At 43.2% G+C, this 25,942-nt stretch overlaps 2 protein-coding genes across 6 annotated transcripts in view; one reads left to right on the plus strand and one right to left on the minus strand.

Moving 5' to 3' along the window:
* The window catches only part of NKTR (natural killer cell triggering receptor), a 37,127-nt gene extending 27,502 nt beyond the window's left edge, over nucleotides 1–9,625 (minus strand). For all 5 annotated transcript variants that reach the window (XM_083860163.1, XM_083860165.1, XM_083860161.1 and 2 more), the window contains exons 1-3: nucleotides 9,594–9,625; nucleotides 9,259–9,338; nucleotides 971–1,045 (exon numbers count right to left, since the gene is read on the minus strand). In XM_083860163.1, coding sequence (XP_083716289.1) covers nucleotides 971–1,045; nucleotides 9,259–9,316 — 133 coding nt within the window. In that variant the 5' untranslated portion in view covers nucleotides 9,317–9,338; nucleotides 9,594–9,625. The remainder of the gene's footprint in view (nucleotides 1–970; nucleotides 1,046–9,258; nucleotides 9,339–9,593) is intronic.
* SEC22C (SEC22 homolog C, vesicle trafficking protein) overlaps nucleotides 1–25,942 on the plus strand; it is a 120,084-nt gene that overhangs the window by 66,040 nt on the left and 28,102 nt on the right. The window lies entirely within an intron of this gene.

Below are 25,942 nucleotides of genomic sequence, written 5' to 3' on the forward strand. Positions count from 1 at the left end.
AAGCAAAGCTATTTGTTACTGGGATGGACACACTCCTCCCCCAAAATATGCCCCTCTTTGCTACAGCACTGAAAACCTCTCATCCAACAACCCCATGGAATATCTGTCTGCATGTTTGGTCATGTTTCAGGATGTCCTTCAGGGTTGTGGAAAATCTCCTTAGAGGATGGGATGGCACCTGAGCTGGTACACTGAGCTGGGAGATTTGGCCAGAAGTCACAGTCCCTCTTCTTATTCCCCTTTAGAGTTCTGCCAGTCCTTTCCCAGTCAGGTAAAAGACACAGCAGTTGTTCCCCTGGCAAGAGCTGCAGCACCTCCCTGAGCTCAGACACTTTTCCACAACAACCAGGACAGTGCCTGTGAGCTCAGCTTCTCTTTTGTTTCAGGCCAAACATCAGCCTTGTTCTTCTTGCTCTAGACATGCATGAATTTTGTCTGGAAGAGAAAAATCATTGTCTTTACTCTCACCTTTCTTGCCTAAGGAGCTCCTGCCATGTACTTCAAATCCCTTGGAAAAGGGATGGCAGAGGAGAAGCAGCTCTGGACACCTGCACTGGCAGCTCAATGTGACCCACTTTGAACTGGGGACCAGTTTGAGATCAGAGTGGAATCAGCTCCTGACAAAGCACCACAGCAGATGGGGCTGTGTTCATTCCATAGGTGAACAGCATCTGCAAGTCCAGCTGCTGGAATTTATAAGCAGGAGCCTCTCTCTGTCTGGGCAGAAAGGACCTTTCCAGGGGCCAAATCTATTTCTGACAGCAATGCCAGAACCACCCTGTCCTCCTCCACCTGCCAAAAACACTCTGGCTTGATGATGGCTTTATGCAGATTATATGGGCCAGAATGGGACAGCATCTCCTCTCCATTATAATTCACCTCCTCAGGTGGGCACAGGCTCTTGTTTGTACTTGTATTATCAAATAATCATTGTAAGCAACAATAAAAATCTGAAATATCAGCCACGTACCTGAGCACAAGCAAAGGAAGTTTTTACAAGTCTTCGGACAAATGTCTGAGAAGAGCTGAAACATAATTCGACCAACTGGAAAATAATTAAAAAGAAAAAAATAATTAGCATTTTAGAACTGTTTGGAATGAGAAAAACTGCATATCAATCAATCTGTATGTTGCAAAAATGTAATTTTCTGAGAAAAGGTTATTTTATCAAGCAGAATAAGAAAACACCTTAAGTATGCATATATTAAAATACATAGCAAGGAAGAAGAATAACATAATTGTAAAAAGAAAAAAAAAAGGACATTAAATAATATCATTCCATCCAATTTATCAGAAGTCCTAGAGATTCCACTGTGATTTGAACCTGGAAAGCCAAGCTGATTTACTAAAATAGTTTAATCATGTCAGATCTTTTCCATTTCGAAAATGATTTCCCATAAATACAGCTCCTCAGAGAGCTGGAGCAATTCCCTCCCCAATTACTGTGTTTATACAAATACATTAATAATCACATTTCCACAGTTTTCCCTGTGATCATTACCTACAAAATCCAACTGGCTCAGCTCCATATTGTGCTGAGGATTACAGCTGCATTGGCACTCTTGGCCTAAAATCCTTTAGTTTAAAAAAACCCAGATAAACCAAACAGGGAGATGAAAGGCAGGCAGGACAAGTGCTCCACCTGCCAGGTACTATAACCAAATATTTTGTTTTTGTTGCTGGAGGTAGTTGTGCTATGCGCTTTCCAAATCTATTAAAATACTGTTGAAAAGTTGAATATAAAGAAAACTGTTTTAAAATTGATTTACATTCTTTATTTTCCAAGATACTGTGATGTATAGTACAAAAAAAACCAAAAAAAACCAAACCAAACCAAACCAAAACAAAACAAAAAAAAAAACAAAACACCACAACAAACTGCTCCCAAATGTATGAAATCTTTAAAAAATACATAATTAATAAAGAAAAAAAAATGGTATCTCTGTAGGTTGTAAAATAATCCATAGGAACCTCACTGTTGGGCAGGATTACAAAGAGACCAGTAATAATCTGTCAATGAGCACTACACTCTAGTGGTGCACACTGGTAAGGCTTCATCATTTTAAAAAAGTAACTACTCCAGGAACAACTTCTCTTTTCTTTAAAGAAAAAGACATTTTAAATTCAAATATATTTCATTCAATACTTAGTCACAAAAAAAGAATTTGAGAGGCTCCTAAGAAACTGCATTCAATTTTAAAGTGCTGTCCAAATATATACAATTATAAGATGGTGAATTGTTGGTTCAGAAAGGAAGAAATAAAATGACAGCACCAGTACTTGATAATCATAGATAAAAATTCAAGATGCTTTGAGCTGTTGAAAGGTCTGTATCCCATTAACTGCAGTAAGAATGTTCTTTAAGCATTCAGCACTACAGCAGGAAAATCCAAAGGAAATGGGTAATGAAGAAATAGGGACTATTCAAAGATCTCTCATCAAACAGCAGTTCTGTAACTACCACTATTTGCAAGTGAAGAGACCAGTCTAAGCTGTGAGGGTTGAATATTCCTATAGGGAACACAACAGAGAAGACAATTCAGTAAGAGAGTTATTGATTTTCATTATAGCCCAGGAATTCAGGAGAACACAAATCCCACTCCTCTGCTGCAAAAGCACCAACAGAACAGTGACTGAGTGCTTTAGAGAGCCACGTCCAGAGTTTACAGAATCATGGGAGAGAATCCCAGAATGGTTTGGGTTGGAAAGGACTTAAAAAATCATCCAGTTCCAGCTCTACTGTCACATGCAATGACACCTTCCACTATCCCAGGTTGCTCCAAGCCCCATCTAACCTGGTCTTGGACACTTCCAGGGCTCCAGGGGCAGCCACAGCTTCTCTGAGAACCTGTGCCAGGGCCCCAGCAGCCTCACAGGGAGGAATTTCCACTCAATATCTCATATAAACCCATCCTCCTTCAGCTTAACCCCACTGCTCCTTGTCCCATTGCTCCATGCTCCAATCCAAATCTCTTGGGGCCCCTCCAGGTCCTGGAAGAGACTCTAAGATCTCCCTGGAGCCTTCACCCTTCAGGCTGAACAGCCCCAACTGCGTCTGTCTCTGCAGAAGAAGATTCCTCCTGCATTCACAGTGTGAAATAACACACGACACTTTCCAGGGAAAAAGCTGTCACTACCCCCATCCTGCTCTCCAGCCCAGCTGCTGCTTCACCAAGGTGCCACCTGCCAAGTCCCTGCAGGCTCCAGAAGGGACTTTCACCCTGAGGCACAAATTGTAGAAGGATTTTGCTGCAAGCCCTACTTACAAACCCACCACATTTAGCACCTGAAGCAGCAGACACCAGCACTGTGGTGTTCCACTGCAAGAACTCTCTTATGTTCCTGCAGATGACAAGGCAGAAGATGGAAAGAGACATTCAGAACTAAAGTATCAGCTTCAGCAGTATTTTTCACCAGTGCTTTGTCAATAACAAATTCTGCCAGGTGCTCATAAAACCACAGAATGATTCGTGCTGGAAAAGGGAACTTAAATCATCCAGTTCCACGAGCAGGGGACACTTTCCACTAGATCAGGTTACTCCATGCCTCACCCAGCCTGGTCTTTTTATGCCCTTTAATCCTACAAAATGTAATGTACATATATCCAATATCCAAAGATTACAGTTTCTAAGGGAAGGGCCTGTCTCCTCCATAAAACCTGGAGCACTGCTTAGCCAGCTCCATCCAGCCACAGTCTGCTCCTGAGACACAAACCACACACTGTGGATCCATCTGCTGGGTTACTGTCTGCATTTTACTGCAACTGCATGAATACCATTAGCACTGAAAGGTTGTGTTTTCCACTGACAAACAGGCAATGAAATGTGCCAGAGAAAGATCAAAGCCACTTTCACACCTTGGTCAAAGATGGATGAAAGAACAGCTGATAATAAAAAAATTAATATAGGTATGTATGATTAGAACTTAAAAATCTTTCTCTTGCCTCATTCCTCACAAAAAAAAAAAAAAAAAAAAAAAAAAAGAAAAATCTCATTTTAAACTTGGAGCTGAGGTATATGCTGATATAGCACAGATAAAAAAAGCATTTGAGACGCTCCTTATTTCCCCAGATTTAGACACCTCTTCTCTCAAATGATACACCTTCACTGCAGAGAATTTCCAATGCTTTCTTCAGCTTCATTTCCCTGATGCAAAGGTTAAGTGATTTGCTGAGGGAACAAGCTCTCTGTGACTAACCATAATATTTAAACAGTAAATTAAATAAACAAACAAAAATCACTTAAAAAAAACCCAGTCAAGTAGGCAAAAGCTGCTCACAAACCTACCCAGAGTCCTCAGCTGGCTTTAACCAAGAAATGAGCCTGCACAGACACCTCAATTCCAGGCTAAAGTAAAAACTGCTGGGATTACATTTGCCTACTATTTATGAAACAATAATTTGATAAAGTGTTACTTGTAAGCAGGCTTTGAACTTATTTTTTAAATAATCAGAGTAAAGTGGTGAAAGAAATATGTACATTACATACAGCAAGTGATGCCTATTTAAAATCTAAACTGTTTGGGAATTTGATGAAGTGTTCTCTGTAGCTAATGAGCTGTACCAGCTACAGAAACCAGAAAGCAAAATGACCAAAAATAACCCAATTTCAGAACTCTGTCTTCAAAGTAAAAGATGAGGTGGTTTTTTTCTTTTGTTTTTGAACTCCTCAACAATTTTGAAGCTGAGGAAGGACTAGTACTTGATACAAATTAAGTGGCAGAAACTCAGGGTAGGAATATCCATGCAATACTGAAATAAGGGCTCTTGCTAGCCAAGTTTATTAAAATAATAATTGATATCAAATGTTTATTGTTTCAAGGGTAAATCCTCTAATTTAGCTGCTTAACTCTTTGGAAAAAACAAACTTGGGAGGCAAACACATATTGACTCAAGTAATTTTCCAAGTAATGTGAACTGTTTTGCTACATTTTATTATGTTTGGACCACACAGGCATCAAGTTCAGATACCCACTCCCAAAACAAACCTGGTTTTTTGAAACTGTTTATCTTTTTCTCAATTTCTTAGAGTAAACCAAGCCAGAGGTACTTTTCCCCAGCCTATCAGCAGGAACATCCTGCTGAAGGAGAAAGCAGGGATTACAAGCAGTGAGACAATGATGCACAGCCCAGGACGGCTGCCAAGGCCCCAAAGGCTCAGACAGATTTCCATACGAGTTTAAATAACAGCTCACTAAAAGGGCCCTATTTGAATTTTATTCATTTGTTTATCCTTAAATCTGTGAATGCTAAGGCACATGAATTTTAAAAAAACCTGCTTCAAAAGAGAAATGTGGCTACAGTTTTCAAGGAAATAAAACCTTAGCATGGAACAAGAATGGATTTTATTTAAAATATGAGTTTTAAGAATGGATGCCCCAGTTCCCCTGAGCAGGGATCTGTAGCCCTGACAGATTAACACTTTGTTAACACCTCCCTGCTCTCTTTGCAAGGAAAACCTCCATAAACGTCTCTCCCCTGCTCTCAGCCCATTCCTCCACAAATACCACCTGAAGTTCCCTCCATTCCCTTCTTCCTTGGTCTCCACAAACCCAAACTTATTTCAGTCCTGCACACACCAAACATTCCCTGGGGTCGGTTTTCCAGGGCTATGGAAGTGAGAGGCAGCACTTGACTTTTCTCCTCCCAGAAAAGGCTGAGCAGTTTTTCTTTCATTTACTGATCCAACTTGTTCCAGACCTCAAGGTGAGACTTCAGGGTCTTTCATCCTGCACTGACAACAATTCCACATGATTATTCTGAATAAATTTTTTATTGAATCAATTCCTTTCAAATCTCCATCCTACCACCCCTGAGAGGGGTTTTCTCCATATGGGATCCCCCCTGGCTCCTGCTGTCTCATACACAGTTGCTCATGGGTTCAGGGTCAGCCAAAGCTCTGGGTTTTATTTTCTGCCAATATACAACTTTTTCCCTTGTAAAGATTAAAAGTTAACGTGGAGCCAGTTGAGAACAGTTTCTGTGTTTAGGAAAGGTAACAAAAACCCCACAAGGCATCACTGGGTCTCTTGCTGCAGGCACAGCAGAGTGACTATTGCAGGGGAGCTCATTTCACATAAATTCATAGCAGCTGAAGTCCCAAAATACACCAAACTTCAGGCTGAAGTGACTAGAAAGAGAGAAGCAAGGAAAAACCAGACTGGCTGTTATGGGAAGGGACACACCCCAGGAATGAAAGAAACTAAAGTGGAACAAATCAATGAGCCAGGGGTCAAACAGAAGACAGGACAAAAAAAAGGAAGAAATAAAAAGATTTGATAAATCATTCTATGAATAAGAATGAAACAAAGCAAACCTGAGTAAATTTACCAAACTTTATGATGGATGAAGCCAGTTCAGGGGGTGGAGATGTGGGAAAAAGATCTTGGATGGCCACAGGAACTGCTACAGCAGCCAACTGCATCTGTGACATCCTAGTGGGACATCTGTTCCAATTATCACGGTACCTGAAAGGCTGCAGCTTCACACGGATTTTGCCTCACAGAGTAAAGACAGAATTATTTAAATAGGCATCTGCTGCCATCCCAAAATTCCTAGAATACTGTAAGCAGTTTAATCCTGTGTGCCCAAATCCACTGGTGGGGGGGCCCAAAAGAAGGGAGAAGCAGTTTGTGCCAACATCAAAATAAATGCTCCTTCCTGATTTGTTTTCCATTTGCCCTTTAAAAATTATGAGCCACAACCTGCATTCATCATATAAAAAAAAAATGCTTAACAGGCAACTTATTTAAAAGCAGACTAAATTTAGCTTTCAAAAAGCACCAAGCCGACAAAGTTTGCCCCACTGCAAGAGACAAGTACAAGCTGGCACTGAGTTTTAGTCCAACATTCCGTAGCTGGAATAAAATATGGACACAAAAGCTGTAATAAAGCTTCTGGAAGCACAGCCAAAGCAGAGATATTCACTCCTGCATTTTCCAAGGGATCTTATTAGAGTAAGAACTGACCTGACTTTTAATTGCTACAGGTACCCTGGCACACCCTGGCTGGGCAAGCAAGCCTGGGAGGGCAGAGCCAAGATTTGGCAGCTGCGTGGGGGGAACGTTTTTGGACTCGCAGCAACCAACGGTGTGAAAAATGACACAGTTTTTGTGTTCTGCAGGCAAAAAAGATGCTGCAAGAGGCACATCTCCTTCCCTCTGCATTTTGTGGAGATGTTGGTTCAGCTTTTCCATGCACACAAGGCCTTTTTTCCTTGGCTAGCAACAAAGTGCAGGGCTGTTCTGCTCCCCACTTCTCCCTACATCTCCTAAAATTGAGTAAGTCTACCAGCTTATTTATTGAAGTCAAAATAATCAAAATGTTCATTTGGAAATCTGCTGCCAGCTTAGAAGTTCAAATGAATACCTCCCCAGTGCCAGCAGGTGAGCACATCTCTCAGAGTTAGTGCTTGGTGTCATCTGGAGCTACTGATTTACCACTTGGATTCAGCTTTTGAAGGTCATCTTAGAGCTAAGAGAGCAACGTTTAAGCTTTTTAAATATATCCTTAAATCCCGAGACAGAGTTGCAGGGTGAATGAACAAACAGGCCCCAGAATAAAGCAGCGTGCCCAGACAGCACACAAGTCCCAGCACCAACATTTTACAAACTGGCATTTTTTCCTGCAAAAACAAAAAAAATCCAAGCCATGAGTCAGGTGCAATGAAACCAGCAGGGCTCCAAGTCTGGGAGATTCCTGTTACTTTCAAGAGAAAAAAATAAATGCAGAGACATACAGAGACAGAGCCAAAGCTCTGGGTCTGCTCCAGGTAAGGCAAAGCTCTGCACCACCAAGAACACCAACGCTGCAATTCCTCCCTGACAGCTCCATCAGTCACCAACACAAAGAGGTTTGGGGGAAAACAAGGTAATCCACTTTCACTGGAGATGCACAGCTCGAGGCTGAGGAGGGGGATGAGGCAGGAGGAGAGATTATGAAATGGGAGCAGCAACCTGTGCGGGGAGAGCAGAGAAAACAGTGCAGGGAGATCCTTCAGATGGAGTCAGAACAACAAAAAAACAAATCTCCACACTAAACCTAAAAAGATTAACAACAAATGAGATTGAGAATGAATTGTCTTTGCCCTAAATCAACCCCATCAAACTACCATTCCTAACTGGAATCCCATCCAACCTGGAATAGTTTCAGTTGTCTCATTCCATAGTAAATTCCACCCGAAATTAAAGCCACGGAACATGTTAGAACTCCATTCACATCACCACTTATCTGCTCGTTGGAAGTACTCAGAAAACACAGTGTCAATCAAAATAACTCAGACAGGAGTTACAACAGCAACAGATTTATAGATACGCCCTATCAGGTCTCTGAAGTTAGAACAGAACCTCTCCTCTGAAATCGTGGTGGAAATAAAACACTAAAAGGATTTCAGTTGCACCTGAATGAGGATGAAATTCGGAATCTCTGAGATATAAGCTCTTAATTCAAAGGTTTTAGGAGAAACATTGAAGCAGAAAATGAAAGTGAAAGCGTAATGAAGCCATCACATACATTCATTTTTTCCAGAGACAAGTGGTAGCAAGATAAAGCACGGAGTACGTATGAGACAACTAATATGGATTGATAAATGCGTGTTCAAAGAGATGGGTGAGAAAATCTCCACTCCCATCTTTACAGAGTGGGGGGGAAAACACAAGAGGGAACCAAGCTGCTGTTCAGCATTAAAACTCACAGCCTATCGCTTCTGGGCATTACATTTGTATTGGGAAAATCTGAGTTAAAAAGAGGGATTTATTTTAATTATTTTTTTTTTTTAAACAGGCCAGCTGGTGAGGTGTTTTGTGCTTCGATGACTGAATGCCCAGTTCCTTCCTTTACATTCAGGACAAGTAAAGATTTAGCCCAGATGACCTCCTAAAGTTCCTTCCCAATTTTAATTACTGTATCATTAAAAATACGTATAGGAGTAAATATCCAGTCTCCTCACAGCCTGCCCCGATTTTCCATAGTTTATAGAAGTGCCATAACAAAGGTATAATACAAAAGCTATAATACATCACCAGACGGCTTTTCTTACCTTCAGAACAGCGTTTTTCAGCCCTGCCAAGCTTTCACATTCATGCGTGCAAATAAAAATAGATCTCAAGGTAGAATAAGGAGCACTCAGCACCCCAGAAAACATCCGAAGTTATTAAAAAGTAACTCAGAAATAACGCATCAATGGCCAAACTCGCTGCTAGCGGCTTGGGCCCATTATGCAGACAAAAAACGTGCTTTAAAAGCCCCGAACACAGCCTTACCTGGCTCCCTGTTGATCTCTATCTCGAAGAAGCACTGGGGCCGGTCCTGCACCCCCATGGCCGCCCCTCGGCCTCGCCACCTGGACACACAAAGCACAGAAGGAGCCCCCGCGGTCCCTCCCTCCCTCCCTCCTCACCCAGGGGTTCAATTACAGCGGGGCGGCTCCGCCTCAGCCCCGACCCCGGCGGCGGGGGAAAAACTCGCTCTGAGGGGAAGCGGTTCCTGCCGCCAACACGCAAGCCGGAGCTCGGTGCCGTCAGCGCGGCCCATCTCCTCCTTCCAGCCGCTCCCCCATCCCTCCCCATACGGCTCCTTTCCCCCGGGGTGTTTTTACCTGGCGGCTCCAGCGCTTTGTCCCCTCACGGCGCGCCCCCCTCAGCCCCCGCTGCCCCCCCGCCCCGCCGCCAGGCGGCGCCGCCGCCCCCGGCCGCCATTACCCGCCCGGCCCCAATGGCCGCGCCAGGCCCCGCCCCTTTGCCCGCCCTGCCCGCCGCGCTTTTTCCCGCCCTCTGCGTGAGGGGCAGGAAGGGGGGCGGCGCCGTGAGGGGACGTGTGACCGACCTCACCCCGTGCCACGTTTAAAATGATGAATGTTTAAGTTATAATAATAATAATAATAGTGTTAAAAATAAATCCGACCCTTAAGTCATACTTTGAGGGGAAAAGGAGTGGCGCCGTGAAGGGAAGGGGGCTCCCCTCGCTCCGAGACACGGCGTGACGGAGCTTCCCCTTTGCCGCGTTTAAAACGATCAATGTTAAAAAGAAAAAAGGGAAGAAAATCCAACTCTTAACTCATGCTTTCCCCCTATGGGAAGTGTAATTGCCTGTAAGTGGTAGGCTGTGAGTTTTAATCCTGGAAATAGCGGCTCGATTCCCTCTGGTGTTTTCCCCTCAATGTGAAGATGGGAGTGGAAATTTGCTTGCCCACCTCTTTGAAAGCGGCTCGGGGAGGAGGAAAGGGGCTTCCCAGAATACATAACGAGAATAAATAGCATCGTAAATAACCTTTGCAGACTAAACATAACGAATAAATAACAGAATAAATAACCTTTACGGAATAAATCGTCTCCATGGTGAGGATATCTAACTGCCCTGACCCCTCACCCTTACGGCCCTGCTGACGGCTCCCCCCAGTTCCTTCACCCTTTCAATTTGACGTTTCTTAAGACAACTCTCTATGAAAGAAAAAAAATATTTTTCCAAGTATAAATAAATCCCTCAGAAGATTATGGATGGAAAATGTTTGCTGCAATGCATTCCTGGTTCCCCCTCAGGGTGAGAAGGTGGCTGCTGCCATCCCGGGATCATCCAGCCCTTTGCTCATTTTCAGCATTACCATGTCTTAGAAACTCAACAAAATTTAAACCAAATACATTTTAATGATTGCAGCAAGCCAGAGGTTATTTATTCCGCGCTGGTAATGTTGGATACCATGCTGGAGTGTGGAAGTGGTGATGAGAAATTGAAGCGTCAAACTGCTTAGGAAGGAGTATTAAAACTGTAAATCCTCAGCCTAACACACCCTTCAGGCCAAATCACTTCACACCAAGGATATCCAGAAGCTTAAAACAGTTTGTTTTATTAATTTAATTTACATAAATACTCTTGTAACAGTACCTTGAGTAATTCTAGAAAGAAGTCTTGTTTCTTTCTAAGTCGGAAGGACACTTAGTCCTCAGCACCCGAAAAAGCAAATTATCTCCAATGTTTCCCAAAAGTTGTACAAACCAGAACTCTGCAGTAATTTTACCTGGCAGCAGTATCTGCAATTATGTCCTTGTCTGAGGAGAAATTCAGAGATTTTAGATGAAAAAAAAAAAAAAAACCATCCTGCTGAGAATAAAGTAGCAATGTTTTAGTAGCTGGGAATGCAGCAAAGTGGGATTGTTTTAGATGTAATTTATCTATAGTTTAATGGTTGCTGTCACTATAGTGTTTGAGGATCTCTTGAAGTTTTAACAGCCAGATTCTGTCATTCTTTATTAGGTCTAATAATACGTGACTGTGCAAGTGGTCCCTCAGGAATCCTGTCACTGGAGTTGTCACACTGGTTTGCTGGTCCTTAGGGGGATACTTACAGGGTAAGCTGTCAAAAAATGTGGGGAAAAAAAAAAGTAGCAAGTCTTGTCCTCAATTATTTGGCTGTGAAATGTTCTTGTAAAGTAGAAGGGTGTTATTTGCCTCACTTTTCCGTGGTAGCTGAGAAACAAAACTACTGAGAGGTTGAGTTGCAGGAGGTCGGCAGGAATTCCTTGTCGGAATTAAAATTTAAAAACACATCTCCTTGATTTCCTTAATCTTCAAATGGATTATTAATTCCCTTTCACCTGCAGTTTCTTGCTTTTCTGTCCTCAGAACATGAACTTGCTGGAGGCAGATGAGCAAATAAATAAGCAGAAAATCTCAAAAAAGACATGGAAATGTGCTGCTTGCTCTTGATGAAAATAGCAAAGATTGTGAGTAATAAAAAAAAAGAAGTTGATTTCAAGCCCTGATTATTTTAATAAAGAAGCAAATTGGAAAGAAGTTCTGATCACTTGGGAGATAAGCTCTTAAGATTATGTCTAGGACTAGAGCTGATAAATATGCAGCTTGGTGGAAAAAAAAAGATACCCAAAAGAAGAGTTTCTGAGGCACATCTGAAGCTGGTCTTTTGAAAGATGAAACACTCAGTTACAAATGAAGATTTTTTTTTTTTTTCCCTCGTGTTCCTCTCTGGGAGCTGCTGCAGATGCTGCTCTGGTCATATCCTGTGTCCATTGAAAGCAGTGACAAAGTCCCCTTTGATGGCAGTGGCTCTGGGTGTAGGCTGTGTGAGGGTGATCACACTCAGCACAGTTATGAATAATTGCTTCTGTATCAGTCTAGTTTTTGATAAGCCATACATTTGTGAAACACCCTCCTTTTATAGGCTAAAATTTTCCTGGTTGTTTTCCAGTCCGAGACACAACTTTTGCACGCGCCAAGATCCGCGGATCCAACTTTATCCTACCTCCAATCGACTTTAGAGATTTCTTGGTGGTACAATTCATGCCTAAGAATGCACGTTGACAAATCTTGGCTGGAAGCTGCATTCTTTCCTGAGACAGAGCCCTCTTGGTCTGGGAGGTTGAAAAGTAGGAGGCTGCAAAGCTCCAGAGCCTGCGGGTATTTGGGGTAAAACTGCTTGAACTGGGGCACAGACTAATTTCTAAAGAGTCTTTGATTGCCTTAATAACTATTAGTCTCCATGTGGCCATGAAAGCTTGGACTAAGCAGCTTTTGTTCAGGTATTTGTAGAGGCTTTTCCTTATCTTTTTTTGCAAATTGCATGCATGGAACCTGAGATTGCAATGGGAAATGAGTTATTTTTCTGAGCAACAAGTTGTTGGTGGAGGGCTTAGTGCCTGAAAAGCCTCTGCTCTGCTCCTTGGTGCTGAATATTTTCCTATCAAGTTTGTTACTCAAGGAGAAGAAGGAATTTTCAACAAAGCTTTTCATTATCTGGGTCATTTGGGTTCGGGGGCTGGTGCTCAGAATACTTTGGTGAGGCAAATTCAGGGCTGCTTGTTCAAAATCTCACTCTTCACTGTTCCATACAGATTCTGTTCCAGGAGAGATGCAAAGTGTTGATACCAGGAGAAGAACTGACACAGAGCTCTTCACGAGGGTCACTGAGGTTTTCAGCATTGAAAGATAAAAAAAGAGCCCGAAAATTCTACATTTGAATTTAAAAAAACTTGTTACTGAAGAAGAGATGAGCACCTGGAGTGTTTCCTTCAGTCAGTCAGTCATGCAAAGCCATTTCTTTGGTACTTGTTATGAAAAGTAAATATTGCAATCCAGAATAAATGAAAAGGGACTTTAATTATGGCAAGCCTCAGTGCTGAGCACACACGAAATTAAAAGTGAAAGGCTGATAGGCAGTTTATCTGTTGAACAAATGGGAACAGCGAAAAGGGGCTTCATTAAAAAATCCCCAGGTCAGCATTTGAGTTTAGAGAGCTAAAGGGGAGAAAATAGCACATCTCATGCAAAACTTTTATCCCAGGAGTTTTTCTGGGAAGGACCATTGATGTGGGGACATACTTGGACAGGGTACAGGGGTATCTGTAACCTCAGACTTCCAAACGCTGCCTGTGGTTCTCTTGACTCAGGCTTCCCTTTCCCATGGGATTTCCTGTGAACCCACTTAATACCTGAACCACTAACACACTTCCTGAAGGATTACTGAGCATCCCCCCATCCTGCCCTGAAGCTTTAGGAGTGTTTCCATCCCTGGCATGAGTAGGTGGCCCCATCTGCTATCCAGGCAGTAAACAGAATTTGTTAATGACTGCCCCAGCGTGATAGAAATATCAGCAACTCATTAATCCATTATGTGTGAATTGCTTAATGGGGCAGGCAATATTCCTGTGCTCATGGCTTTTTCATGCCTTGAAGTCCACATTTCATCTGAGCTGCTGTAGGATAATCCCTACCTCCACAACCTTCCTGTCTACCTACATGCTTATTTGCTCCCCTGCCGTCATTAGTATGAGTTCTCCCCAAATAATTTTACAAAAATATCTCCATTTTCAAAATATTCCACTGTGTGTCGATAAAGGGGTTGATGATTTTACATTTCCTTAACTAAGAAATGCCTGATGTGTGGGTCGGTGTCTTGTGAATGTCTCAAGATCACACTTGGCCTGATCCCAATCCTGAAGTGATTGATTTTTTTTTTTTTTTCCATTTACTTCAGGGTGTTATAATTCAGAACTATGGAAAAAAAAAAAAAAAAAAACCACCCTGATGTCTTGCTAGCACTCAAAACTATTCTTTATGCAAAGGCAGAAGTGCATTACCTCATACCAGACACGATTTACCCACTCAGTAACACTCAAACTAGGTCAAAACAAGAGGTTCCTTTCCACAGCGTGTAATTAACCAGTGAAACCTGGTGCCGCGGGAGATTGTGGACGTTAATGATACCACGTCTGGTTCTGCATGTGGAGTCTTGCGTGGAAAGCCAATAAGTGGGACACGCTACAGAACAGCAGCACAAGGGAGTTTTTACCCTTTCCAATAAAATTAGACTGTTTGTGTTACCGCGTTCTTGCCATCTCCCATCTGTCTCCCCGCGCCTCTTGTCTCTCGTATTAAATCCTGAGCTCTCGGAGGGGGTGACAACAGAGAGCTTTTGGTAGGGACTTTGACAACCTCTATCGGTCTGCTGTCGGGAAAAGGGATAAGGCAATTTTGCCTAAAAGCTTGCTCTTGTTCGGAAGTGACACCGAGGCAGAGATTAGAAATAAAAAATGGTACTCAGCAAGTAGAAAAGGAAAATTCATGTATTGCTGGAGGCAGCCACACAAGCCTGTAAGAGGCTTGGTGTGAAGTGTAATATCCCCAGGATCTCTCCAATTCAAACTAATATTTAATTAATAGCTTTTTGAGGGGAACATGGCAGTTGATTCCTCTCCCCTCGATTTTTCCTTTTCTTTTTTTCCCCCCTAAAGTTTAATTTACCTTTTTACCTTTGCATTATTAAAGACATGTAAACCCAGCTCGATATTCTCACCCAGCACAGTCTGAGAACTCTCTGTTATGCAGCTTGAAACGCCTGAATCTGAGTCAGCTCAGGTGTTCAGAGCTTGTTAGCTTTAGCTCAGACAGCTTCTGCAGCCTGGTGCCAGCGCCGGCTCGCAGGAGGGATTGTTAATTAGCTGAGATGCAAATGTACGCAGAGATTCAGGGCCCTGCCTGTGCCGGGGACCATCAAAGCAGCTCTGCAGAACGGCAGAGATTCATCACTTTGCTGTGCTGAGCCAGAAGTGACTTCACATAGCACCAGTGGGACACCTTGTCACTGCTGTCCCAAACCTTCCTGCTCCAGGGGTGTGACATGTGGCACAGAGAGGCTGGAGCTGGCTCCGAGCAGAACCATCTGAGCTCTGCATTGCACCGAGACCCAGATTGGCCCCGGAACAAATACAGCTCCATTTGTATGCACTGCTGATCCTGAACCATTAAATCGTATGGAAACCACGCTGACTCCACACAAAGCCATCTCAGGGATGGATAAATCCATACAGCTGCCAGTGCTTTAAAAATAAAGAATTCAAGGCACAACGCGAAGGGAACTGGGTGAAATGTGGTGGCTCCTGTGAGCTGGGAGGTCAAAGTAATTGATACAGTGCTTTGTTCTGCTGTTAAAGTGGTGAATCTGCAGCTGAGGCTCCAGAGCAGAGTGATAATAACAGCAAGAGCAGTGCCAGTAAGGAAAAGCTGAGCAGTTGGCAGAGCCGTGGCTGCAGTGAGCTGGGGAATTCACAGAGGATCTGAGTAGGCAAAAGGGAACAGCTCCCTGCTCTTGAAGCTGAGGAATGAACAGAGAATCCTGGTAACAAATGCGGGAAGCAAAAAAATTCAGGTCAGCAGGTCAAGGGTGCTGATTCTGCTGCTCTACTCTGTCCTCTTGAGACCCCACCTGGGAGTGCCCTGTCCAGCTCTGGCATCCTCAGCACATGGCAGACATGGATCGCTTGAAGCTGGTCCAGAGGAGGCCATGGAGAGGCTCCAAGGGCTGGAGCCTCTCTTCTCTGGAGCCAGCCCGGGAGAGCTGGGATGTTCACCTGGAGAAGAAAAGAGCTGTGGGGTGACCTCAAAGCCCCTTTCAGTGCCTAAAGGGGTTCCAGGAGAGCTGGAGAGGGAATTTGGAGAAGAGCCTGGAGTGGCAGCAATAGAGGGAATGGCTTCAAACTGAGAGAGGGCAGGGTTAGGTGGGATATTGGGACGAAATCCTTCCCTGTGAGGGTGGTGAGACCCTGGCACAGGGTGCCCAGACAAGCTGTGGCTGCCTCTGGATGCCTGGAAGTGTCCAAGACCAGGCTGGACAGGGGTTGGAGCAGGCTGGGATAGTGGAAGGTGTCCCTGCCCATGGCAGGGGAGTTGGAACATGATGATCTTTCTGGTCCCTTCCTTCCCAAATAATTCTGTGATTCTATGACCCTGTGAAATTCTGGCTTGTGGGTACAGGCAGGATGGATTCCTGCTGGGAGTTCCGGCAAAGAAGTGGGCGGTTTCTATCGGAGGAATGAAGGATTGCCAGAAGCCCTCGATTGGCACAGTGCCTTTAAAGAACAGCAGTAATAAAACACTCAGTGCCTCCTGGTAGCAGTTCTGGTAATACCCATCCAGATGAATATTGATGTTGATATAAATAAAGCACTATGCAATTACAATCAGCTAAGGTTAGGATGATATTATTTTTCCAGATTGAACAATTAAGTGCAGTGTGTGCACTTATGGCTAGAGCAGGTTGGAAGAAGGGGAGGATTTATATTGTCTTCTGAAACATTCAACACTGGCCACTGTCAGAGACAGGAAACTGTATTGATCTGTTTGGGAATGACAATTTCTCTTTCCTGCAGCAGCAAAATATCTGTGCTGGGAGTTCAGTGTCTCACTTAATTTGATACTAAAAGATATCTTGGTGGACAGAGATATATAAAACTCTGGCATGATGCAGTGAAAATCTTATTTATGCCTCTGCATAGGAAGAGTTTGCCTTATGATGAGACAGGAGCATAAAGTAAAACCTGAATTTAAACCTGTCAATAAAATGTGAATCAGGAAGCAGCCAACCTCCATCCTGCTTCCTTCCAGTGCCTGCCAAAACTTCCCTTCCAGTGTGAGAAATTAGGATTGGCCATGTGAGAAACCACACAGCAATTTCAAAAATTATAGAACAGTTTGGGTTGGAAGAGACATTTTAAAGATCATCTTGTTGCAGGTGTCATGTTGGTGAGGTGTCCTGTATCTGCACTTGGAAATCCTGATCAAATCACATGTTCTTGTCAGTCAAATCCAGATAAATGCTGCTTTTCTGATGGGGGATTATGGATCAGCTGGGAAATCATTTCTGTTACATTCTGCATCACCCTATTAGATTTAGTCCTGGTGCTCAGATCTACCAAATGTTTGTCCAGGGAATCTGGCCTGGCCTTTTGGAGAGCAATGATGAATAACTAAGCCTTTTACAATCACAATAATAATGAAGTTTTAATGGTGAATTAAAGAACAGAATGAGGGAAAATCCAGCCATGAAGCTGTTGCTGCCAGTTGGTATCTAACTAGATACAGTCAGACGTGGAACTGTTAATAGATGTGGGTAAACGAAGGAGTGATAAAATCACACCATGTCTGTAAACATAAATCAGGATCAATACAGGCATGGCTGCACAGATTCAGCCTCAGATTCCGAGGCAAGAAACAGCTGTAAACCTCCATACAGGTTTGTATATAAACCCCATGGAACTGAGGCTGTTTAGTCCAGAGAAAAGGAGGCTCAGAGGGGACTTTGGATCTCTACGCTCCCTGATGGGAAGGTGCAGCCAGCTGGCGGTTGGTCACTTCTCCCAGAGAACAGTGACAGAACAAGAGGAAATGGCCTCAAGTTGCACCAGGGGAAGTTTAGATTGGCTGTTAGGGAAGATTTCTTTGTGGAAAGGGTGGTCAGGCATTGAACATGAACAAGATGCCCGGGGAAGAGGAGGAGGCACTATTCCTGGAAGGATTTAACAGATGTGCAGATGTAGTGTTTAAAGACATGGTTTAGTGGTGGTCTTGGCAGTGTTAATGGTTAACTTTGATTTTAGAAGACCTTCGCAACCTGAACAATTCTATGATTCCATTCTATGACTCTTTATGCCTAGGCTTTTAGATCCTGGCTACACTAGAATATGTTTCTTCCACATTCTGTAAAGTGCTGGCCACTTCAGTGCTGCTGACCAACATCTGCAGAGCTGACCAAACTGAAACCCACAGAATAGGAAAAGGTTTTGAGTAAAATTTCTGACCCGAAAACTGGATCTAGTCTAGTTAGAACATATGAGCCAAGGAAAATAATTGGAAAACTTCCTTAAATGGTATTTCATCAATCTCCATGGCCACATTTTCTCCTGCATCCCTGCTGCCACTGACAAGTAAGGTGGGGCTGAAACAAATTCTCCTGGTGCTATAAATGGGATTAATGTGTCCTTTAATTCTGAGGTGAAAACAATTCATTTCTTGAAGTAAAACTGTGTCTCTGCCTTAATTTTCATTCTATTTTCCTGCCAGAGCACCACATCAATCATTTCCCTTCTCTAAAGTCAACCTCAGCCACTGACTTGTCTCAAACAATTGTAGGATGAACCTGCTGTCAGAACCACCTTCTGCTGCTCAACCTGACTGAGCTGCCACTCACCTCTGGCAGGAACTCGCTCACACCCTCTACTACACCTTTTATTTGCTGTTCTACTTACAGGGAAATGAAGGGAAAAACCATAAAAATAACGAGCATGTAAACAACTCTGCCGGGGGAGAAAACAGCTCTGAGGAAGAGCCGTGAAAAATCACACAGAGCAGAGAAAGTCTCCGGAGATAAATGGGACTATTTAGGGCAGCCAGACAGTAATTGCAGCGTTTGCAGAAGTCAGCATGAATATGCCACATTATTCCCGGCAAACATCATGTTTGAGGGACACAGCTCATTTTCTGTTCCTGAGGCTGGTGATTTTCCTTTGGTTTCTTCTCTCCCTAATGGAGCAGACTTTTCAAATCATTTTCCCCGTGCTTTGGTCTCTCCCTTGCAGTTTTATGGGCTGTTACCAGCACTGGTGGTATCTGGTGTGTGAAAACTGAGACAAGTTAATTTGGATTAGATGTAACTGGAATGCTGTAGTGCCACGGTTGGATGAGCTTTGTCCTAGAAGGGAGGTTTCTGGGAGAAACAAGATCTGTGAGCAGAGGCATCATTTGCTGAGAGCATTGAAATGTGGAAATTTCTTCCCAGGAAAACTGAGAAAACAACATTGAAACCACTTGCAAGCCTGAGCCTGCCTCCCTGACTTCTGGGATTTTTGTGAATGTGAGCACATTGTCATTTTCTACATCCTTCCCTGCTTAATACCCACCAAATATTTGTTTTGCGGGATGCAAGGGATGTGTGGGCATTGCTCAGGGAGCAGCTCTCTGGATCAGGCTGCCGTGAGGTGTTGAAGGATGTGGGAACAAGATGGGAAAGTTTCTGTGAGGGTGGGGAGGCCCTGGCACAGGTTGTCCATGGAATCTGTGGCTGCTCCATCCCTGGAAGTGTCCAAAGCCAGGTTGGATGGGGCTTGGAGCAGCCTGGGATAGTGGAAGGTGTCCCTGCCATGGCACAGTTTCTATAGTACCTGGATAAATCACCTCCAGATGCTCATCCCTCAAGCCCAACCCCAAAGGACCATAAATCCAACTTAAAGCCTCTAAGATTTTTAAAGAAAAGACAGCTGGGGTCTGCTTTTTTAAAAGACAGCTGGTAAGCTTTTTAAAAAATGCTTTCAGGGATTCATATTTTTGCTCTACTCTCCTGTTATGATATCTACAAAATACCTTTGCTCTGGAAGGCAAGCTTGGATTATCCTCGGTTTCCCATTATCCCAGAAGTTTGAAGTTTAAATCCTCATATTTTAACATTGTAGTAAAACACTTCCCTGGAACTGTTCAGGAAATGAGTGGATGTGCCACTTGGGGACATGGTTTGGTGGTGAATGTGGCAGTGCTGGGTTAATGGTTGGACTTGATAATCTGAGAGCTCTTTTCCAATTGAAATGATTCTGTGAATCCATGAGACATCTCAAAGGTTGCATCCCTGTGGACAGGGACATGAAGCAGGGGAGGGAGCAGCAGCACCACTGTTATTCTCTCTTTGGATGAGCAGGGTGTGCTACACCAGTAGTGTCACTCACTGCAGGTGCCACAGTTCCTCCTCCTGTGTTAATCCTGTCCCCAGGATTCATTAAACACCATTTTGGAGGGGCTGTGAGCTCTGGTGCTCCTGGCTGCTGCTGCCACATCACAGTTCCCCCTCTAATTATCCCTGGCTACTTTTGATAAGCTGTTGTTTTTTTTTTTTTTTGTTTTGTTTTGTTGTTGTTGGTTTTTTTGGTTTTTTTTTTTTTTTTTTTTTTTTTTTTTTTTTTTTTTTAATTTGCAGCTCTCCATTGCTGTCAATTCAGCATGAAGATGCTCCAGCAGGGTGTGTTTGAGGGGTGGATGATGTTGTTACTCTCAAACACTAATTCTAAAAATCCCCAGGAGGAAAAAAGTCTTCTTTGAGCATTATAAAATTGCATATTTACCTACTGCTAATTAGTCAAATATAACTTGCAGTCTGAATCTTCTTGGAGACGGGGGAGAATAAAAATACCCTGAGAGCAGGCGGGGAAGGGTTAACAAAGGAAACTCGAGCTGTGAAATTGAAATATTCCTTCTGGCTCAGAGAAAGCAAGAGCACTCATCAAGCACAGAGGCTCTTTATCTGGTGTCTGACAGTGCCACAGGGGACAGCGAGATGCTGCAAACCAAGGTCGTTCCTGCCTCTTTGAAGTGATGCATTCCTACATGCTGGCACTGAGGGAAAAGCTGGACCTCCAGCTCAGCCAGACTGATCAGTGACACAGGTCAGGCAAGAAAAAAAAAAACAAAACAAAGCTGGAAAAGGCAGAAGTATCAGCACTCAAATCCTCAGATACTGAGAGCTAAAAGGGATGAGGATATTGTCCCATCTGACCTCATTTGGGATTGGATTTTTCCCCAAGTATTTCTCCATATAGTCTGTAACTTGTCATGTAAAGAGATGGAAGTAAAAGTCAGTAACTTGTGTATTGATGGCAGGTACATTGAAATTCTCCCGTTTTGAGTTGGGAATCAGAGGAGAAAACCAGACTGTTTTTAGGATCAAATCTTACAAAGAGTTGAGTACATATCCATCCCAAGGACTACATGGACACCTCCAAACCAGTGAAGATGGTCAGACACTGGTATGGACACTTGTCTGTGGCTGTGCTATGCAGTTGTTGGCATCACTCTGGGATGCTGTTGGCGTCTCCTGGCTGACTCAGGCTTGGTCTGAGAGAGCCATGGACCAGCAGAAGGAAGGAGCCAGCCTGCCCTGCGGGGAAAACAGGAGCTCAGTTCAGCTGCATAAACAGGAGCCCTGCTCTCAGGTCAGAGGATAAACCACGACCTTTATTTACAGGTAGAGAGACAGTCAATTAGCTTATTTGTGGGGCAGAAAAATGCCTGAGCTTTTAAACCATGTCCTGTTAGTGCTTGCAGCTGCCACAGCAACTCCTGAGAAGGAGGAGGAGCAGCAATGATGGAAGAACTGTTGTAACATTTATTCTGAATGACCTGTTAGTTCCCTAGAAACACCATAGCTCTCCAGTATGAAGCAGTTGACAATTTTTAAAGCCTGAAGATGTTGTGAATTACAGGGGGAAATGGAACAGAGAGAGGGAGGCTCTGTTTTAAGGAGCACAAAGCTGCAAACAACTCCCTCACAGTCCCAGTCTGCTGGAGAAGCTCCTGGCCTATGTCTGCTCTTAAATGTTAATGCAGCATGACAAGAGGATGTACAGGGAGAGAAGAGACTTCATCGGGGCCTTGCATGCACCACCGAGCTCTACAGCCTCCTCTCTTCCCTGGAACTATGGCTGCCTGTGCTGGGGGGAGCTCTGACAAGGTTCAGCCCTGGCCTTGGGTCCTTCTGCTGTGCTGTGAGTGTGTCAGAGGACCTGTTTGGGGTCTCTTTCCTGTATTTCAGGAGCTGCACTGAAGCTGATCCCCTTGCCTGAGGTCTCTCTGTGCCCTGCCTTGTGCCTTGCTGATCCTGACCTGCTCCTGACTTCCTGGACCTGCCTTGATGCTTTGGATTTGTCTGGCATCTGCTGGACTCTTGGCCACCCTCACTGGACCTGCTGTGCCCTCCTTGCCCAGGTGCTGTGGGACCAAGCCCAGGTTGGGAGGTTCTCATGGGTTATCAACGGCATTTCAATTCCCCTCCAGGTCACTGCAGCACCTGAGTGCTCCAACTCTGCCCTGCCCTGTCCTGCACTCTCAGGATTTGGCCTCTGACTTGGACACAGGATTCGCTTCCTCATTCTCAGCCACAGTCCCAGATTTATGAAGTGACCACCAACATCTTTCATAGACTCATAAAGTGGCCTGGACTGGAAGGGATCATCCAGTTCCACCCCCCTGCCATGGGCAGGGAAACTTTCCACTATCCTAGGGTGCTCCAAGTCCAATCCAGCCTGGCCTTGGACACTTCCAGGGATCCAGGGGCAGCCACAGCTTCTCTGGGTACCATGTGCCAGGGCCCCAACACCCTCAGAGCCAAGAATTCCTTCCCAATATCCCATCTCACTCTGCCTTCTAGCAGTGGGAAGTCCCCTTGCCATGTCCCTCCAGGCTCTTGTCCCAAGTCCATCTCCAGCTCTCTTGGAGCCCTTTTAGCTGCTGGAAATTGCTTTAAGGTCTCCCTGGAGCTTTCTGTTCTCTGAGTCTCTCAGTCTGACTCCAGAGCAGAAGTGCTCCATACCTCAGAACATCTTTGAGGCCCTTTGTGAGGGGACAGCAGGGGACAGAAGCCCTGCCACATCACTGCCTTGCTGGCTGGTGTGATCCCAGCACCGGCAGAACCTGCTGGGTGCATCTACACAGCTTTGCACCCCAAACTGGTGGCCCCTGGACACCTTGAAGCGAATCTGGCCTCTGAGGGACAATATCTGTGCACCAAGCATTGCACACCTGCTTCTCCAAAGCCGGACCTTTGTAAGGTGTGGGGACAAACAGTGATGGGAGAGGAGGTGGCTGTCACAGCCCTGAGTGCACCAACAGGTTCTGCAGCCTCTTCCCTGCCCCTCCCAGGGCTTTAACTGCAGGTGCTCAGGGTGTGAAAAACGAGGTTCACTTTTTAGTAAATTTTAAGGAATATGTTTAATAAAATAATTAAGACAATTAGGAGATAAGAAAAAACCAAAAACGGCCGGCCGGGTGACTTGGCATTCAGCCAAGTCCACACCTTGCTTTCTCAGAGACACTCGTTAAATATCCTTTTCGTTATATCGATATATGAAATTCCATAAACTAGTTTCCATATTCCAGGAACTGCCCTGCATGGTCCCTCCTTGGGTCCGCCTTTTTAGAGCATGCGTGTTTCGTGGCTGTGTCCTTGTTATCGCGTCCAGCTTGGGCCTTGGTCCGTGCCTTCTGCGGGTGGTAGATGCTGATACTTGGTGTTACCAGTAGCAGAGTCTTCTTTACATGTTCACTGGATGTTATCCCAACCAAACAGACAGTTCAAGCAGCTGCCGCATCAACTACTCCCTTTATATCTAGTCTTACCAATAGCAGAAATAAACTTATATCCTTAATATCCTTACTATGTTATTAATCATATAGCACACATCTTGCGAAAAGCCAATTTTATAATACACACATATAACAAACCCCACCTCTTCTTTTTTTTATAATTAATTTGGCTTTGAGCCATATTCCTTGTTTTCTAGCTTCCATTATTCCTCTTATAGACACTTACTTTCCAACCAGTCACCACTGGTTCTTAAGTTTTCCACAATTTAATATTTTCCCAATTATGAATACAACTATCTAATTTGGATGGGTTATAACAGTGACTGTCGATACGGGTATGTGTAATAAGAAAGGAACCTCGGTGTCTTTTCATATAGAACTTTCAGTAGTATCTGTAGCATGATTTTGCCAATATCCTATAAGGCAAAAGACAAAGAATGAGTGAAGTGACAGAAAAAGGAATAACAGAGGTCTGGTATGGCTTATACCTCCACCCTCCATGCCTATGGGGTTGCTACCCACAGCAGGAGTATATGATCTTCTTGGTGGCAAGTACAGCGGCCAACCCAGTCTTGCCCTCTATTTCCTTGTTAATTCTTTTTGTTTGTTTGTTTGTTAGTTTTTAGACAAATTGCCTTTGACTTTTTTTTTTTTTTTTTTTTTTTTTTTAACCGTAATTCTCTCCACTGTTCCTCAGGTATTTCCCACTCAACAGGCACTGGTAATCCCCATTTACTGGGATATATGTACACATGCATCACTAAAAGGCAGTAAAGTCTTTTAATCCAAAGGCCAGCTGCAAAGCCTTTTTAGAACTGACAATTAATTATGCTGGCCAGAGCTGCACTTCGAGTAAAACTGCATCTTTAGTTCAGCTATTCCATGTACTGTGATTTTTCCGCATGATCATTTTACTGAAATTAGGGTGTCATCTTCCTCTCTGAGGAATCACTTCTGCTACCATTTAATTTTTGAAAGCTTCCACCTTTTAACTGTAACTAGGATTGAGGGACAGGTTAAAAAGAAATTTAAAGAGAGAAAAAAATTTACTCAACAAAAAATAACTTAAAATACAGAGTGAAAAGAAGAGAAAAAAACCAACAAAAAAAACAACAGAAACTTCTTTTACCCCTTCTGATGTTAGAGTTTTATCATATTGAAGGTTTCTGTTGGGCCAATCCTCTGCTCAGCCTATTCTTAGGGCAGGAAGACAATGAATTCTTGCTATTCTAGAAGATTTTCCTTCACTATTTAGGAGAACTTAGAAAGGTACATACACTATAGGATTTATTTCTATCTAAGGCAAACACATTCACTCAATTTGACATGCATTGGTTTGAAAGATTAGATACTCCTTAGAAACTTCGATAAGAACCCCCTTTGACAATCAACACCACCAGTTTTGTGAGCCAGGTCTTATCTGCAGCCAGCTGGAAAACTAAGAAAAAAACCTTCCAAAACAGTTTCTGCAAAATTCATAGTAACTTATCAAGCAGGGAAATAAATGAAACTACTAGAAAAATTTTGCATATACCACAATAATATTTCCAAGCAGCAAGTATCTTGTCATTCATACTATATCTCCTTATATTCCACAAGAAAATCTGACATCTTCTTATATAAAAAAAAACAAAACACCTTTAAAAGTTTCTTAACAAAGACACACAAAGAACTGCCCATAGAAAAAGAAAAAAAAACCAAACAAACAACAAAAAAAAACTTCTCACCCAATATCTACATCTCAACCTCTGTCTAAGAGGCAGATGACAAATTTTTTCCACCTTATAAAGTTATATAATTAGTACCTTAAATTATTTTTGATCCACCCAATTGAAGAGCAAATCTTTATATTCCTTCTCATGACTTCTAAATAGTAGAAGAAAAATTTGCTCTTGAGAATAAACCTGACAGAACTAGATTTCTATCAGTAATTATCTGTACCTTTTTGTGGGGACAACGCTGCCAGCGTAACTGAAGAATGTCCTGTATTGGTTACAAATGTTGTGTGTGTACACAAAGGAATCACAGCTCCTGTATTAACTTTGACACAGTACCAGTTTAGTTGAAAACTCTTTCCTTAGTTCCCACTCTGCCGGGTAGTAGTTCACCCTATATTTTGTGAGCACTAACATATCCTCTTGGTATTTCACATAGGCGCTCTTCTCTGCCCTCCTTCTTTAAACAAAACAGATTAATAAGTAATAAAATGTCTTTAAGTTAGTATGAAAGAAGTACCTTAAACACACACAAAAATAAGAAAAATAAAGGAGGCAAAAACATATTGTTTGTTCTGTAAGATATAAAACCTAAAATAAATTAGCCAAAATGTTAGGGATATGGAGCCCGTCTTCTTCTTGTGATTTTCATGTACCTGCAATATTATACAGTGGAGTGACATAAACACTTTCAAAAAAAAAACAATATTACATATTTCAATTTCAACTCCCCACACTAGAATTACTTGAAAGTCCATTTCCTTTGTAGCTGTGAAGAAACAGAGGTAGCATTTGACAGACCGGACTGATTTTTAGGTGTTAT

Source organism: Zosterops lateralis (assembly GCF_965231275.1).
Source record: "Zosterops lateralis genome assembly, chromosome: 1".
Taxonomy (NCBI): Eukaryota; Metazoa; Chordata; class Aves; order Passeriformes; family Zosteropidae; genus Zosterops; species Zosterops lateralis.